We start from the raw sequence: 16,119 nt of genomic DNA on the forward strand, positions 1-16,119 counted from the left end.
ACAGTGTGGATACATGAATAAACACAAAGATGGTTTGTGCATTTCAAAGTCAAAATTTCTCCAATAGAAAAAAATCTAAAAACAATCCAAGAATTTAGGTGAATGTGTTAAAAATTAGGAAAATCTATGAAATAGTTTTTTTAATTAACTACAACAGATATTTCTCCATCATCTACCCAACCTGAAAAATTCAACTCAAAGAAAAGACTGGTTTACCAAGAAAAAGAGACAAGAGTCCCAAATAACCCTTTAGTTGCACTAAGTTCTCTATTCTGCAATTATAGATGTAGTATTTCTAAAGTTTCTTTTTATTTATTTATTTATTTATTTATTTATTTATTTATTTTTGGTTTTTTGAGACAGGGTTTCTTTTCTCTGTGTAGTCCTGGCTGTTCTGGAACTCACTCTGTAGACCAGGCTGGCCTCGAATTCAGAAATCCGCCTCCCTCTGTCTCCCAAGTGTTGGGATTACAGGCGTGAGCCACCACTGCCTGGCTTCTAAAGTTTACTTTCACAATACTAGATAGATCCTCAAGAAAAATGAACTGGGTATGAGGAGGCATGAATAACTTTGAACTTTCAGTGTCCTTTTCTAATCTATGATTAACTGATGAAAGGGAATTGTTATTTGTCAGAAAAACACAGATAAGGGGAAATATGTTTTAAGTTAATAAACAGCTTCCCTCTAAAATATGGGCCTTATGGAGACTGGACATGGTTCAGAGCACTGGCTACTCTTCCAGAAGGCCTAGGTCAATTCCTAGCACCCATATGGAAGCTCACAACCAACTTTAAGTCCAGATCCAGGAGATCTGATACCTTCTTCTGGTCTACAGTTACCAGGAATGCAATTGCCTACATACATGTAGGCAAAATACTCATACAAATCAAATTAAATTAAAATTTAAACCTAAAATTAAAAATACTTTTAAAAATGTGTCTAACTTGCAGGGCAGTGGTGGCACATACCTTTAATCCTAGCACTCTGGAAGCAGAGGCAGGTCAATCTCTAAATTCGAGGTCAGTCTGGATTACAGAGCAAATTTCAGGTCTAGCAGAGACACAGAGAAATATTATCTTCAAAAACAAACAGACAGACAGACAGACAGACAGACAGACAAAGAAATGTGTCTTGCCTTTATCTGTGAGACCTTCTGGATAGTTAATGGAGAAATCTGGGACTGTGAAACAACTCCAAGTCCAGCAGCATATATGGGCATAGCAGAGGACTGACCTTGAACCACAGGCAAAACTGGGGATTGAGTCAGCTTTGGCTGCTCCTGCAACTGGTAAACAGAAGAAAACAGATAAATCCTCCAATTTATAATATAATACATACACATATTTATATATAAAATATCAGTACATATATAGTATATACAACAAATATAATTATATATTAAACTATAGTAGCAATTCTTTTACCCCTGAAATTTGGTAGCAATGTCCTACTAGTTGGTGAGAAGAATGTATTTCCCCTAGAACACTATGTCAGCTTGTAGGATACTAGAAAGTACCTGAGAGCTAGTTGTATGGTTTGAAGAATAGGCTGCAGTGGGATGACTTGAAGTATCTGAATGTAGAACTGGTCCAGCTGCTGCCTCAGATGAAGAGTCACCTTTAACTTTGGAAATGAGCAAAAAAGGCAGAAGGGAAACCATGAATCACAATATTTAAATGGTATAAATAACAACAAAATGTTTCTTTAATATTTTCTACTATGGTAATCATAGAGTTTCAAATAAAATATATATACGTAATATTTTTCAAAAGAACTAATAACAGCATTGGGGAGATAAAAGCTAAAAGATCACAAGTCAGAGGCCGGCCTGGTCTATAAGTGAATTCAAAGACAATGTAGGCTTCAAAGCAAGGCCTGTCTCAAAAATCAAACAAGTAAGTACTCAACAAATAAAACTCTTCATGGGTCAACGAAATGTTAACATTAGGATGTAAGCAACTGTTTCTTTTTCTTAGAATGCTAAGATTCAAACACAGCCTTGGGTATGATGAATTCACATTCTGCTATTGAGTATGTTTCCATCTCTAAAATTTTCTGTTTTGTTTCTTCTGTTTTGTATAAGTAGACTCAAACTATAGGGGAAAGAGAAGGTAGAGGAGCGGGTAGGAGGGAAGGAGAGGGATAATATGTTCATATGTGTGTGTACAGGTGTACGACTCAGGATATTGGTGCTTAGGTACCGCCTTGTTTTCTTTTCTTTTCTTTTCTTTTTTCTTTTCTTTTCTTCTCTTTTCCTTCCCTTCCCTTCCCTCCCCTTCCCTCCCCTCCCCCTCCTCTTCCTCCTCCTTCTTCCTCCTCTCTCTCTCTCTGTCTCTCTCTGTCTCTGTCTCTGTCTCTCTCTCCCTTTCTTTCTTTCCTTCCTTCCTTCCTTCCTTCCTTCCTTCCTTCCTTCCTTCCTTCCTTCTTTCTTTCTTTCTTTCTTTCTTTCTTTCTTTCTTTCTTTCTGTCTTTCTTCTTTTTTTTTGAGGCAGGATCTCTCACTGCCCTGAAGCTTACCAAATAGGCTGGCCATCAAACCTTGGGGACCTGCCTGTCTCCACTTCTCCATCACTGGAATAAAGTATCAAACCTGTTTTTGTTTTTTAGGTGTATTCTGGATATGGAATTCCTGTCCTGAGCAAGGACTGAATCATCTCCCCAGCCTGACATCAAACTCTTGATCCTCCTTACTTCAGTCTTCAGAGTGCTGAGGTTATAGGCAGATGTTATCCTGTCCACCTTCCAAAGTCTTAAATTTTTCTTTATAAAGAAAACTTAAAATAATCACAAAACCCAGGCATAATGGCACATGACTTTAATCCTAGCACTTGAGAGGGAGAGGCAGGAGGATCTCTGTAAGTTCAAGGCCAGCCTGGTCTACAGAGCAAGTTCGAGGACACCCAAAATCACATAGTCGAGACCGTCTTGAAAAACAAAATCACATAAAAATAATTCCAGGAACTGGAAATATAGTTTTGTGGTAGATTACTTGCCTATAATGTAAAAGGCCTTGGGCTCTACTCCAATCACAGCAACTGGTGGGGGGAGGGTGAGATAGGGAACAAGAGGTAAGGTGGTAGGAAAGGAGAATAGGAGGAGAAAGAGAAGGCAAGGAAAGGGGAAGAGGGAAGAGGGGAAGAAGCTACAGGTAGGCACAGTGGCATATACCCATAATACCAGCACTTAGAAGCCATAGGCAAAAGGATCATGAGTTTGAGGGCACAGACTGGACTATATAGCAAGATCATCTCCAGAACAAACAAACGAAGAACAACAAAGAAAATGAGGAAGAAAAATCAACTAAATCCATTTGTCAGTCATTTCATGTATATCCTAACTAATATACACTTGCTGTTAAGATGTAAATAAAAGTCTCATGGTCCATAACTCCTACAAAGTGAGTATGAAAATGTACTCTCTTTGTAGAACAACTGCCTATAACAATGCAAATACTGTGGTTTTACTTTTTACTTATTTATATTTTATTTAATTAATTATTTGCTGTTCCTGTTATTGTTTTGACACAGTCTCCCTATGTAGTCCTGGCTGACCTGGGATTCACTATGTAAACCAAACTGGCCTCTAACTCACAGAGACCTGCCTGCCTCTGAATTCAGAGAGTAGAGATTAAAGGCCTGTGGCACTACACTGTGCTACTCTTTGTTCTTTAAAAAGACAATGAATTATTAAAAAAAAATGAAAGAAAACCCTAGAGGACTTATGTTTTCATTCCAGTCTAAAATACTAAGGCTTTAATATCTAGAAAGCTCCTTCTAAAGAAACAAACTATCTTTGGTTCTAAATTTTCTTCATGAGCTTATGCTAGAATTACAAATATTATTAATATCATTTCTCTGAACTGAAGTAGTTGTTATAATATAATATTTCTGCCACTAGAACATTGAGCAAGTCACTTAAAGAACTCCTTAAGTTGATTTTGGGATGACTATCATGCATTCCAGACTGGCCTTAAACTATCTGAGTATGACCATGAACTTCTAATCCTCCTGCCTCCATTTTCCAAATGCTGGAATTATAGGTTAAGTACTACCATGCGCAGTTTATATGTTATGGAGGATGAAGCCCAGGGTTTCCTGCATACTAGGCAGTACTCTCAACTAGAACAAATTCCTAGCTCAACTTTCTTGGTTTTAATATAAGGAAACTATCTGGTCTATTTCAAATTTTTTTAAAGACTTGATAAAATAATAGACAGTAGAATACTCTGAAAAGCACAAAAATGCTATTTTAGAAACTACATTTCGTTGTTTTTACAGCTGTCTTACCCCTAACAGAGGACTGCTGCTGTGGTTTGCCCTGTAGAAACTGCTGTCGAACATGTTGATCAACTTCTGTTTCTTCACACTCAGACACAGTATGTGGACCAGGAGCAGGTTGTAAACTTGCAGTCTGCTGCTGAGGAAATACATTCCTCACATACTTGCATTGGGAATCCCTGCGTTCCTCCAAGCATCCAGCAGGCTTCTTTTCCCTTATTTTTTTAATCAGTGTCACTCGGTCCCTAATGGACTTAGCAACAGCTTTGGAATCACTTTCATGGAAGAATCCAGACTTGACCTACAAAGAAAACATAATAAATAAACTCCTTCTTTAAATTTTTAGCCTCCTTTATTTAAATCATATTTTTGTACCCCAAATCCAAAATTCTAGTAAATAACTGATAATTAATAGTTAGTTTCTACATGATTTTTAAATTGGACATGTACACATATGAGAGCCTTTACTGATGCAAGAATAATTCTTCAGAGTATGAGGCAAGAGGATCTTGTAATGCCAGTTACAAAGCCTGTCTTAAAAACCAGTAACAGCATGCCTATTATTGACACCTGAGAAATACAGCTAACTGAAGTGGTATTTTGTCTTATATGAGCACATTATCTGATGCTGTAAGATGAAACAAGCTTAGTGAAAAATGAGATGCTGGAAAAAACTTTAAAAATACATATGGAGGAAACAGAAAAGTGGTACAGAGGAAAGGAAATTTGGAAGTGGACTGATACCCCCAAATAAAAATACTGTCTATTAAAAACAATATGGATGAAATTTGGAGCAGAGATCAACATTCTAAGCAAAGGAATGTGTGCTCACAGCAGGGCACTTGCATTAGAATAGTGAGAAAACAGGAAAGGAACAGGGATGAGCAGCAGAGAACATAATTTGAAGAAGTACCATAGCATACCATTATTTAGTCCTATAGTCTTCTGGCTTGCTTTTTAATTTTTATTTTTGAGATAGTATCTCATATAACACAAATTGAGCTTAAATTCACTATATATGTAGTCCAGAGTGACTTCTGAACTCCTTAGTCTTTTACCCCTACCTTCTAAGTGCTAGGATTACTAGCATGTACCACGAAGTCCAGCCTATAGTCTGCTTATTAAAACTTAAGGATCTATAGATCAGAAATTTCACGGTAGTTGGAAGATAATTAAAATATTAATGAGAATGGTAATCCCATCACTTGGAAGGTAGAACCAGGAGGCTTGCCATGGGTTTGAGGGTCAGCCTGGGCTACATTTTGATTACTGGTTCAATCAAAGCTATACAGCACAATCCTGTATAAAACTAAACCAAAATGACAGAAGACAGATGAAGCACACATATCCAACTTTACCCACCTTAAAGTTCTCAATAAACTCACCTCATAGTAAATAAAATTTAAAGTTACAGATCAATAAAAACAAGGATAGCCATGGTGGCACACACCTGAAAGGAAGGAGCATCAGGACTCTAAGGCCATCTTCAGCTACAGAATAAGTTCTAGGCCAGTTTGGGTTATATAAAACTCAGTCTCAAAAAAAACCCCAAAATCAAACAAAAATGCAAAGGAATGTTTTAATAATAATAATAATAACAATAATAATAATACTTGAGAACTAGTCCAAGAGGCCCAACATCTAAATAATAGAAGTTCCAGAAATGAGAAACAGCAAATCATCTGATCCTCCTTCCAGTACATTTTGAGGGCTAAGATTTCTTGTGTATATGTGCATGTGCACATGAAGGCCAGAGGCCAACGTCAGAATTCTTCCTCTATTGCTCTTCACCATATTTTTTGTGACAGGTCCTCTCAGTGGGCACCTCCTACTGTCTTCACCCACGAAGAGCTAGGGTTACAGAGCTATACCACACCACACCACCTTACACAGAGGCCAGGGATCTAAACTTAGGTCCTCTTGTTTGCATAACAGGTAATTTATCAACGGAACCATTTCCTCAGCCCCCAATTATGTTGTACTGTTGTTTTTAGTGTGTGTGCAAATTTAACATATCTTGCTAATAAAAATATTTTACAATGGCATAACAATATAAATAAGAAAAACAGAAGAGGAATCTGGGAGACAGCTGGGTCAGTAAAGGACTTGACATGCAAGCACCGGCACTTGGGTTTAGAACCCCAGCACCTATACAAAAAAGCAGAGCAAAAAGCACACACCTATAATCCCTGCACTGGGTAGGTAAAAATATATGCATGTGCAAGCATACCTGTACAAACATACAGTGAGAGAGAGCGAGCACACAGAAGAACATGAAAGGAAGAAAGCAATGAGCAGTAGAAAAGAATTAATCAGTCAGGATACTATAGTGTGTAGGGAAAGCATTACTAAGATTTATTTACCATTTCATATGCTACTTCCTCAGGTGTATCTGCTTCTAAGTTGAAACTGAATTCAATAGCTTCGTTGTCTTTATGTTTGCCTTTTAATTTCTTAGGATCTTCAACCCAAAGTCTTAGAGCCAGGGATGAGTTTGAGCAACCATCCTCCTCTGCTAACTCCACCCTCAATCCAGTATCCTCAGCAAAGAATGCATGGTTTAGTAGGTCCTTGATAGACAACCTAGTAAACAAAATATATTTCTCATTACCAATTCTCCCAGTCATAAGATGCAATCCTTTAAACAGTAAAAGTTAATTGTATTGAAGTGAGAATCTTACATGTTCTATTAATCTATTAATGGTTTTGTTATTAAAAACTATACCTTATAATCAATTTATTACTAGGGACACAAAAATGTCAACTTATATGAATACAGAATAATCTTAATTAGGTTATTAACCAGTAACATAGCTTGATAACAAAGTCTAACACACATAAAAGTATACCTAGAGAGAATTGTTAGGTTAGATTTATTAGCTTCCCTTAAGCCACTGGCTTATATTATTAAGACTAAAGTAAGAGATTGTCAACAAAAGAAACTAAAACCATTTCCCAGATATTTAAACTCTAAGGTGAATTGAAAATGCAAGCTCTTTTTTTTATTGGATATTTTATTTACATTTCAGATATTATCCCCTTTCTCCATTTCCCCCTCACCCAGGAACCCCCCTTTCCCATTCCTCCTCCTCCTGCTTCTATGAGGATGTGCCCCCACCCACCCACACACTCCCACCTCCCCACCCATGAATTCCCTCCCACTGGGGCATCCAGCTTTCAGGGGACCAAGGACCTCCTCTCCCACCTATGCCCCACAAGGCCATCCTCCCCTACATATACAGCTGGGGCCATGGGTCCCTCCCTATGTGCTCCCAGGCTGGTGGTTTAGACCCTGGGAGCTCTGGTTGGTTGGTATTGTTGCTCTCCCCATGGGCTGCAAACCCTTTCAGCTCCTTCAGTCTTCTCTCTAAGTCCTCCATTGGGAACCCCATGATCAGTTGTTTTAAATAGACATTATTCAACAATTATCCAGTCAGAATGTGTATGTAATAGCTCACTCCTATATTATAGCAGTTGCCAGCTTGTGTTACATAGTGAGTTCCAGGACATTCTGGGCTATAGAATGAAACTCTGCTCCCAAAGACTTTCTTTTAAAAAGGCTATTTAGGGCTGGAGGGATGGCTCAGCGGTTAAGAGCATGGACTGCTCTTCCAGAGGTCCTGAGTTCAATTCCCAGCAACCACATGGTGGCTCACAACCATCTATAATGGGGATCTGATGCCCTCTTCTGGTATGTCTGAAGATAACAACAGTGTACTCACATACATGAAATAAATAAATCTTAAAAAAAGGCTATTTAATCACTATTTAATCACTCTTTAGAAGAATGTCATGGGTTTTTATGTGGTTTTTAATGAAGGACAGTAGTTTCTGTCTCCCTGTGTAGCCTTGGCTGACTTTGAACTTGCTATATAGATCAGGCTGGTCTTGAACACAAATAGATTAGCTTGCCTCTGCATCTCAAGTGTGGGAATTCAAGGGGTATCCTACCATGTTCTTACTTTCACCTTCTCTTTTTTTTTCTTTTTTTTTAAAAAAAAAGAAAAATCAAAACAAAGTCTCATTATATAGCTCACACTAGCCTCCAAATCTCAATTCTTCTGCCACGGCCTCCTACGTGCTAGGATTACAAGCATGCCCAAGCATACTCAGTTCCAGAGGTTTACTAGAAGTACTGAACTCTAATTTTAGGTTATACTATATGCATAATGGATAGACCCCTAGCTTAATATCAAAGACTAACCATCACTGAAGAGAGGCAAGAGGATACGGCTTCAAAGGACTCTTTTGCAAGCTGGGGCAAGTAATTTTTCTTTCATGAACATTTAAGAAATGAACATTATAATTAATCTGTGTTTATCTATCATGTCTACGTAGAGAGCCCCTGCTGTAAAATACATATGGATACCACAGTGTCGGTAAAGTGAAGGATTTTTAAAGCTCTTTATTTTTAGCTTAAAAAAAGATACAAATACTTAACTAAGGCAGTATGATAAAAACAACTCACTTATTAGTTTTAAAACTAAAGTGAGATATGTTTAATAAAGTATAAACAAATGTAATAAAAAATTTTTAGTATTTTTACTAAACAATAGCAGCAGAAGAAAATTCCGATTAAGTATTTTATGTACACACTCGATCACTTGAATCATTAAAATATTACCTATTTTGAGGAATGAGTAAGTAACTTTAAGATGACATTAAATGTGGGTCTAGGTTTTAATCTTAGTATGATTTTGTAGTCTGTGCTTTTTCTAGTGCAGTAAAGATTACTTTTGAGTATTTTACTATTTTTTAATCAGATTGTACTTACAAGTAAGAATCAGAATCTAAAATAAAACTATGATATCAACACAAAATATTTAGTGTACTTATTACACTTTATGTAGAGGTCAGAGGACAACTTATAAGAGTTGGTTCTCTCCTTCTACCATGTGGGCCCTGTTGTAGAAATTTTTAATCCCAATCTCTGGTTTCTACCTCGCTTTAACCATTTAGTTCCCAGATAAAAGACACACAACCTTTATTATTTACAATAAGCCTTAATCAGCATTAGAGCTGGGCAGATAATACTCTCTATGTTGTTAGAATCTACTTTCCTATCGATAATATCAAGTTATTACTTACTATGTTTCATCTGGGCTGCTCTTAACTCCAATTGACCAGCCCCCAGGGCCATGTTTTCTTGACTCCTGACCCATGGAGTCTTTCTTTCTTCTTCTCCTCCTCCTCTTCCTCCTCCTCCTTCTTTTCCTCCTCACCTTCTTTTCCAACTAGGTCACTCCAAACCCACCTACCTCTAATCCCTCCAGTAATTAGCTGTAGCCAATTTTATTTAACCAATATTTTAAAATCAAGGAACAAGATTTCCACAACAAAAGCTTGTAAACATAAGAGACTTGAAGGCATAGACTTTCTGGTATAAAATTGAGCATTACAATACATAGTAACACACCAAACCTTAACAATTCCCCTTTTTAGCCTAAATAAAAAGGTTCTTTCTCTTATAATAGTAAACAATATACCCTAGAAACAATTATTAAATTACTATAAAATTATTAAGTAAAGATTACATTAAATTAATATAGAATGTTCATATTTGGCACCTCAGGACAAAGTATTCCATTATCTATCCTATCCTGGTGAGTTCAGAATTCTTTATCTAAGCCAATTTCTATCCTAATTTGTATTACGCTCCTAAAATTATCTACTTAGACCTATTAAATACTAAACAACTAGAGAGGGGAAGCCACCATGAAAGGAGATGGACGATGAGCACATGGACAGGAGAAACAGCAAGTATCTGGGGAACACCCCTAGGGAGGTAGCCAGGCCAGCAGTTAGAAAGGTAGATTAGGAGTTACCCCCAGTAATTATCAAAGGCAAATAAAATAATCATAGTCTGAGTCTCATTTATTTGTAAGCTAGTCAGGGATAATCTTAAAGTAATTGTACTACAGGGCCCTGATATCAAACCCAGGTTCCCAGGCTTGGCAGCAAGCAGCTTTATCCACTGAGCCACCTCACTAGTGCTATACAATATTTTTAACTTTATTTTAAAGAACATGTTTAGGACTGGGTATAGTGGCGCACACCTTTAATCCCAGCACTTGGAGATAGAGGCAGGCGGATCTCTGAGTTTGAGACCAGCCTGGTCTACAGAGCAAGTTCTAGGCTAGCTAGAGCTAATAGTAAGAACCAACCTCAGAACAAACAAATGAAAACATGTCTAGGACATGTTTGGCAATGTACCTCAGTGGTATAGCACTGGTTGAGCAAGTATGAGGCCTTAAAAACAATATTTATCATAAGATCCAACTATCCTAAGTCTAGGTATATAGTCAAAAAGTTTAGGAGAACAGAGTTAAGCATATGTCATACTCCAATATTCATATAACTCATAGTAACCAAAAGGTACTAAGGTTGTACCTCAATGGCAGAGTGTCTGCCTAAAATGTATAAGGCCTTGGGTTTTATTTCTAGTACAGAGAAGAAAAAGAACACCCAATAGGTGAAATTAAATATTTATTAACACATGAATGTATAATGAAAATGTGGTGTAAATATACAATGGATTACTCATTTTAAAAGAAATGAAATTCTGATACTTGCTACAATAAAAATCAACTTTGAAAAGCCATACTAAAGGCAGACAGGGTGGGGTCAGAAGGGTTGGAGTGGGGTGGGAAGGGGGGTAGATGGCTCATGCATTTAATCCAAACACTGGGGAGGCAAAGGCAGGTAGAGCTCTGTGAATTTGAGGCCAGCCTGGTCTACAGAGTAAGTTCCAGGACAGCCAGGGAAACCCTGTCTCAGAAAAAAGAAAAATAAAATCCAAACTAAATGTAATAAGCCAAACATAAAACAATAAGCATTCCACTTATATGAGGCACCTAGAACAAGCATATTCACAGACATAGAAAGTAGAATAAAAAGACATCCTTCTCCAGGGTGTCTAGTTAGGCACCACCCTGCCAACACTGATCCACAGGCCCTACCCATGCCACATCCAACCTGGCCACCTAGCCAGATCCTCCACATCCTTCTCCTGGGTCTAGCAAGACACAGAACAAAAGGAAATACAGACAATATGAAAGATCAAAGTAACATCCACACACCCCCAACCTCACCAATTCTATAAAAATGTGTGCCAATGAAATTATCTAAATAAACACCAGGATATAGAATTAAAAATAACAATCATAAATTTCAAAGGATTTTAGGAGTTAAAGAAGACACACAGACACACAGACATACACACACATACACACATACATGTGTAGGCATGCACACACTCAATGAAATTAAAGAGATTGGAATGATGCTCAAGAAAACAAAAACATAAGGCTGACAGAAATGACAAAAAAACAATCAAGAATTTGAAAACAAAATTCAATAAAGAGAAATACTGACAAGGACGCAAGTTAGCTAAACATAACCTGAACAAGGATGACATTAACAAACACACAAATACAGAAAGGGAAATTCCCACAGACTCAACTCTAGACAAAGAACTACATGCCACTAAGGAACACTGAGAGTAGGAAAAGTACTCATCCCAGGGGAAAAGCCCTCCAATGGTCATTCAATATCAAATGGTTGGCTTTAAAAATATATACATATATGTAACATTATACAAACTGAGCAGGTTGTAGTGATGCATTTAGATGTGTGTGTGTGTGTGTGTGTGTGTGTGTGTGTGTGTGTGTTAACATGTAACAATATTTTAAAAAAAGAGGCCATGAATGAGAGGCTTTGGGAAAAGGCAAACGGAAAATGATATATTATGATCTCAAAAATTATTTTTTAAAAAAAGAGAATAGAATAGAGATTATCAGGGTCTGGAAGGAAGAATTCTGAATTATTAGTAGTTACAGAGCTATAGTTTCAAATGAAGAAATATTTTGAGGGGCTGACAGTAGTGATGGATGTATAGCAATATGAACATACTTAAAATATGTTTCTGAAAGATAGATACAAAAATAGTTAAAATGGGGCTTGGGAGATGGTTCAGCAGTTAAGAATATTTGCTGCTCTTCTAGAGGACCCAGGTTTAGTTCCCAACACCCACAGTAGGCAGCTCCCAACTGCGTATGACTCCAGATCCAGGGAATGTGATACCTCTTCTGACTTTTGTACACACCTACATACACATAGTACATATACCCAGACATACAAACACATACACATAAAAATATTTAAAAAACATTCAAAAGATGAAATTGCCAAGTTAAATCAGTAATTAATTATACATAGATAAAAATAAAAAGCCAATACTAACAGTTATCTATATAAAAATACTCCTTGAATAAAAATATCCATATTACTTATACAATTATTGTTGGCACAAAGATAAAACCAAATGTAATCTACCTGCTTACTCTAAAGTACTTAAACAAGTAATTTGTTACCTGCTTTACTTTTTACTTTTAAAAATTTATTTCACCTTACTATTAAGTTGATGGTGATGAAAGTTTGTCCCAACAAACACAAATATCAGTTCAAATTCAGCACATAATAGCAAAGTTTAAAATTTCAAACAGCATGCAGAAATATACATTACAGTATCCATCATTTATCTAATGTTATAATTCCACCAACCTTTCAGATTTGTTTTGTCGGATACATCCTTCAATTATTTCTTTCACTTCAGGGTCTGTGACTTTATTGAAGCTGGCTGGTTTTATGCCCTGGAAAAAAAATGGTTACAAATTAAACAACTAAAAGCACAAATCAACATGACATTTATTAAACATTTTTACCATAAAATATCAAATTATTCTATGAGATCATTATACATATAAATTTAACTTATAAATTTTTAAGCAGGGTCTCACTACATAGCCCTGGCTGGCTTTGAAGTCTTTATGTCCTCAGTTCTCAACATATGGGTCTCAACTCCTTTGGGGGTTGCATATCAGATATCCTGCATATCAGATATTTACATTACGACTCATAACAGTGGCAAAATTACAGTTATGAAGTAGTAGCTAAATAATCTTATGGTTGGGGGGGTCACAACATGAAGAACTGTATTAAAGGGTCACCACATTAGGAAGGTTGAGAACCACTGCTCTATGTAGACCAAGCTGGCTGAAAACTCAGAAATCTGCTTGCCTCTGCCTCCCAAGTGCTGAGAATACAGACTGGGGCCACCACACCCACCCAATTTCAAGTTTTTTAAATTACATTTCATTACTGGTGGGGGAGGGAGGATCCTAGCACACATGTGGAAGTCAGAGAATAACTTGCAGTAGAAAGATAATCACCTTCCATCATGTATTTTCCAGGGATTGAACTCAGGTTGTCAGGCTGAGCCATCTCACTAGTCCAGGTTTAACTTTTTAAAAAGAATTTTAATCACAACCCCATAAATAGCTGAAAATTGTAAGTAATCTATATTAATAACTGAGGCACACATAGACTAAAAATACTATTGTAATTAATGATATGAGGAATTCTCACAATTTAATATGAAATAATAGGGGACAAAACAAGATGCCGAGTGTGTGTGTGTGTTTGTGTGTGTGTATCATATTCCTAATTAAGAAAAAATAATAGGACCTACAGAGATGGCTCAGTGGTTAAGAGCATTTGCTGCTCTTCTAGAAGACCCAAGTTCAATGATTAGAATCCATACTGAGTAAATCACAACAACATGTTACTCCAGCTCCAGGGGAACTGATATCGTCTTCTAACCTACAAAGACATTCATCAACATGTATGAAATCACCCATTTATAATCATATACATATATTTTTTAAAGAAGGAAATTTAATAATGGACCTGCAAGATTACTGAGGAGATTAAAGGTGCTTGCCACCATACATGATGATCTGATTTCAATCTCTGGAACCCACAAAAAGGTAGAAGGAAGATAATTGACTCCAACATGCTGTCATATGACTTCCACATTCACATTATGACAATATGCAACACCCAACACGTAATAAATAAAATGGGGGAAGAGGCAGTGAGAAGGCTTGATGTGAGTTCCAGTCAACATGTCAAGAGAAAACTGACTCATAAGAGCTGTCTTTTAACCCCCATACTCAAAAATGTGACTGTGAGAAACATACACACACGCATACACACGTATGTTTGTGCACACTTGTACTGGTGCACACAAGATGAATGAAATATATTTTTAAAAGTAAAGTAAAAAAAGCTTTAAAAAGCTTTTATAAGTTTTTTAAAAGCAAATATAGTAACTATTTTTGAATCAGAGAAAAAGTAGGTTTATCAGCTAGCATGATTTGAGGCAGCATCTCACTAATGTGCCAAGGATAGCCTCAATTTCATAATCTTCTGTTTCAAATTCTCAAAAAGCTGGGACCACAGGCATGCTTTACCAGGCCAAGCAAAATAACTGTGGTTTAAGAAACTCTTGAAGCCCAGTATAATTAATGGCCTACGCCTGCAATTACACTACTGGAGAAGTGAAGACAGGAGGATCAGAAGTTCAAAGTCATTCTGGGATACTTAGACAGAGTCAAAGAAAACTAAAACAATAGATTCTCTATTTCTAGTAGTCTGAATTTAATATATTTCAAAGTCTTTTAAAATGGCTAGAAGCCATAAAGTAAGTGTGTGTACACAGATACAACTGTATATGATAAAGTATGAAAAAATTTAAATACATATGTAAAGCCTTTTTTCTACTTAAGCAATACTAATATACTGAAGTAATTTCTTCTCAGGCTAATTATTAGGTTTAGGATTCTAATAAGAAACAAACAAAATCTGGAAAGTTAAAACAACAACAACAAAAAAGCTGTAGTTAAGATGGCTCCTGTGTGACTTACTAAAGGGGAAAAGCCAGAATAAAATAGACTCTATCCTAAAGAGAAAAGGAAACGAGGAACTTCAGAAAGTCACAAGGTATACTACTTGAAAAGTACAGAGAAAAAGTTGGAAAACATACAGAAAAGACGTCAAACTCCTCACAATTCCAGGAATGCTGATCTCTGACAAAAGGAAAAGCATCTGAAGGCTCCAGAAGGTGAGTCATGGATCCTGGAGAAAAGACCCTACTCTTAAAATAAGTCCACGGCCTTCCCAAGTCTCAGAACCAGTTCAGAGGAGACAGTGATTCCTTCAGTGGATGGGACAATGGTGAGGAATTCCATTCCTGTCACACTGACTTGGAGGGCAGGAGTTGGGCTTCATCTTGGGGGCGGGGACAGTTATTAGGAACTGAGCTATACTAAGGGCCCCAAAATAGGGAAACAAAATTTAAGAGAGGGAGTCTAAATTTAACTTACCAGAGCCACAAGGCAAGAGAAAGTCCTAGGAAGCACTTGTAGAGAGCTGAAGGCCATGACCAACAAGCCAAAAGGGGCAGGTAGCAGGAGGCTTGGCTAACGAAGAGAAATGCATAGAAAAAGTAACCCTGCTCTCAGTTAAAGTAGCAGACTTCATCAACTGAGAATAACCCTAGAATCTGATAGCCTTGAGCCTTAGGTCAGAAGGCAGATCAACCTCCACAGCCGTCTATCTGCTATTCACTTCTATAGTTTTAAAAATCTCAGAGCCACCATTGGAATACTTGAAATCCATGACCTCATCTCCCCAGAAGGATGGTTAATATTTAAAAAGTTTGGAAAGTATAAAGACAGGTCTTTCACATGTACACATTTTGACAGCAAAACATCACAAATAGTATATCTAAAATATATGAAGAACTCCAAAAACTTAAACACTATCAAAAGACCATTAAATCAAAAGATTAGCAAATGATCTGAATAAACAGTTCTCAAAAGTAGAAAGACAGAGAAACTGAAGATATGGCTCTACTATTAAGAGCATTTACTGTTCTCCAGAGGGCATGGGTTCAATTTTCATCACTCACAACCATCTGTAACTCCAGATAAGTCAGCA

At 36.9% G+C, this 16,119-nt stretch overlaps 1 protein-coding gene across 3 annotated transcripts in view; it reads right to left on the reverse strand.

Annotated features, from left to right (window-relative positions):
- Positions 1-16,119, reverse strand: part of Wnk3 (WNK lysine deficient protein kinase 3) — a 96,391-nt gene that overhangs the window by 62,193 nt on the left and 18,079 nt on the right. For all 3 annotated transcript variants that reach the window (XM_028772655.1, XM_028772654.1, XM_028772656.1), the window contains exons 5-9: positions 12,841-12,929; positions 6,642-6,861; positions 4,288-4,579; positions 1,518-1,618; positions 1,137-1,280 (exon numbers count right to left, since the gene is read on the reverse strand). In XM_028772655.1, the coding sequence (XP_028628488.1) occupies positions 1,137-1,280; positions 1,518-1,618; positions 4,288-4,579; positions 6,642-6,861; positions 12,841-12,929 (846 nt within the window). The remainder of the gene's footprint in view (positions 1-1,136; positions 1,281-1,517; positions 1,619-4,287; positions 4,580-6,641; positions 6,862-12,840; positions 12,930-16,119) is intronic.

The sequence above is a fragment of the Grammomys surdaster genome, unplaced genomic scaffold (assembly GCF_004785775.1).
Source record: "Grammomys surdaster isolate TR1022 unplaced genomic scaffold, NIH_TR_1.0 216, whole genome shotgun sequence".
NCBI lineage: Eukaryota > Metazoa > Chordata > Mammalia > Rodentia > Muridae > Grammomys > Grammomys surdaster.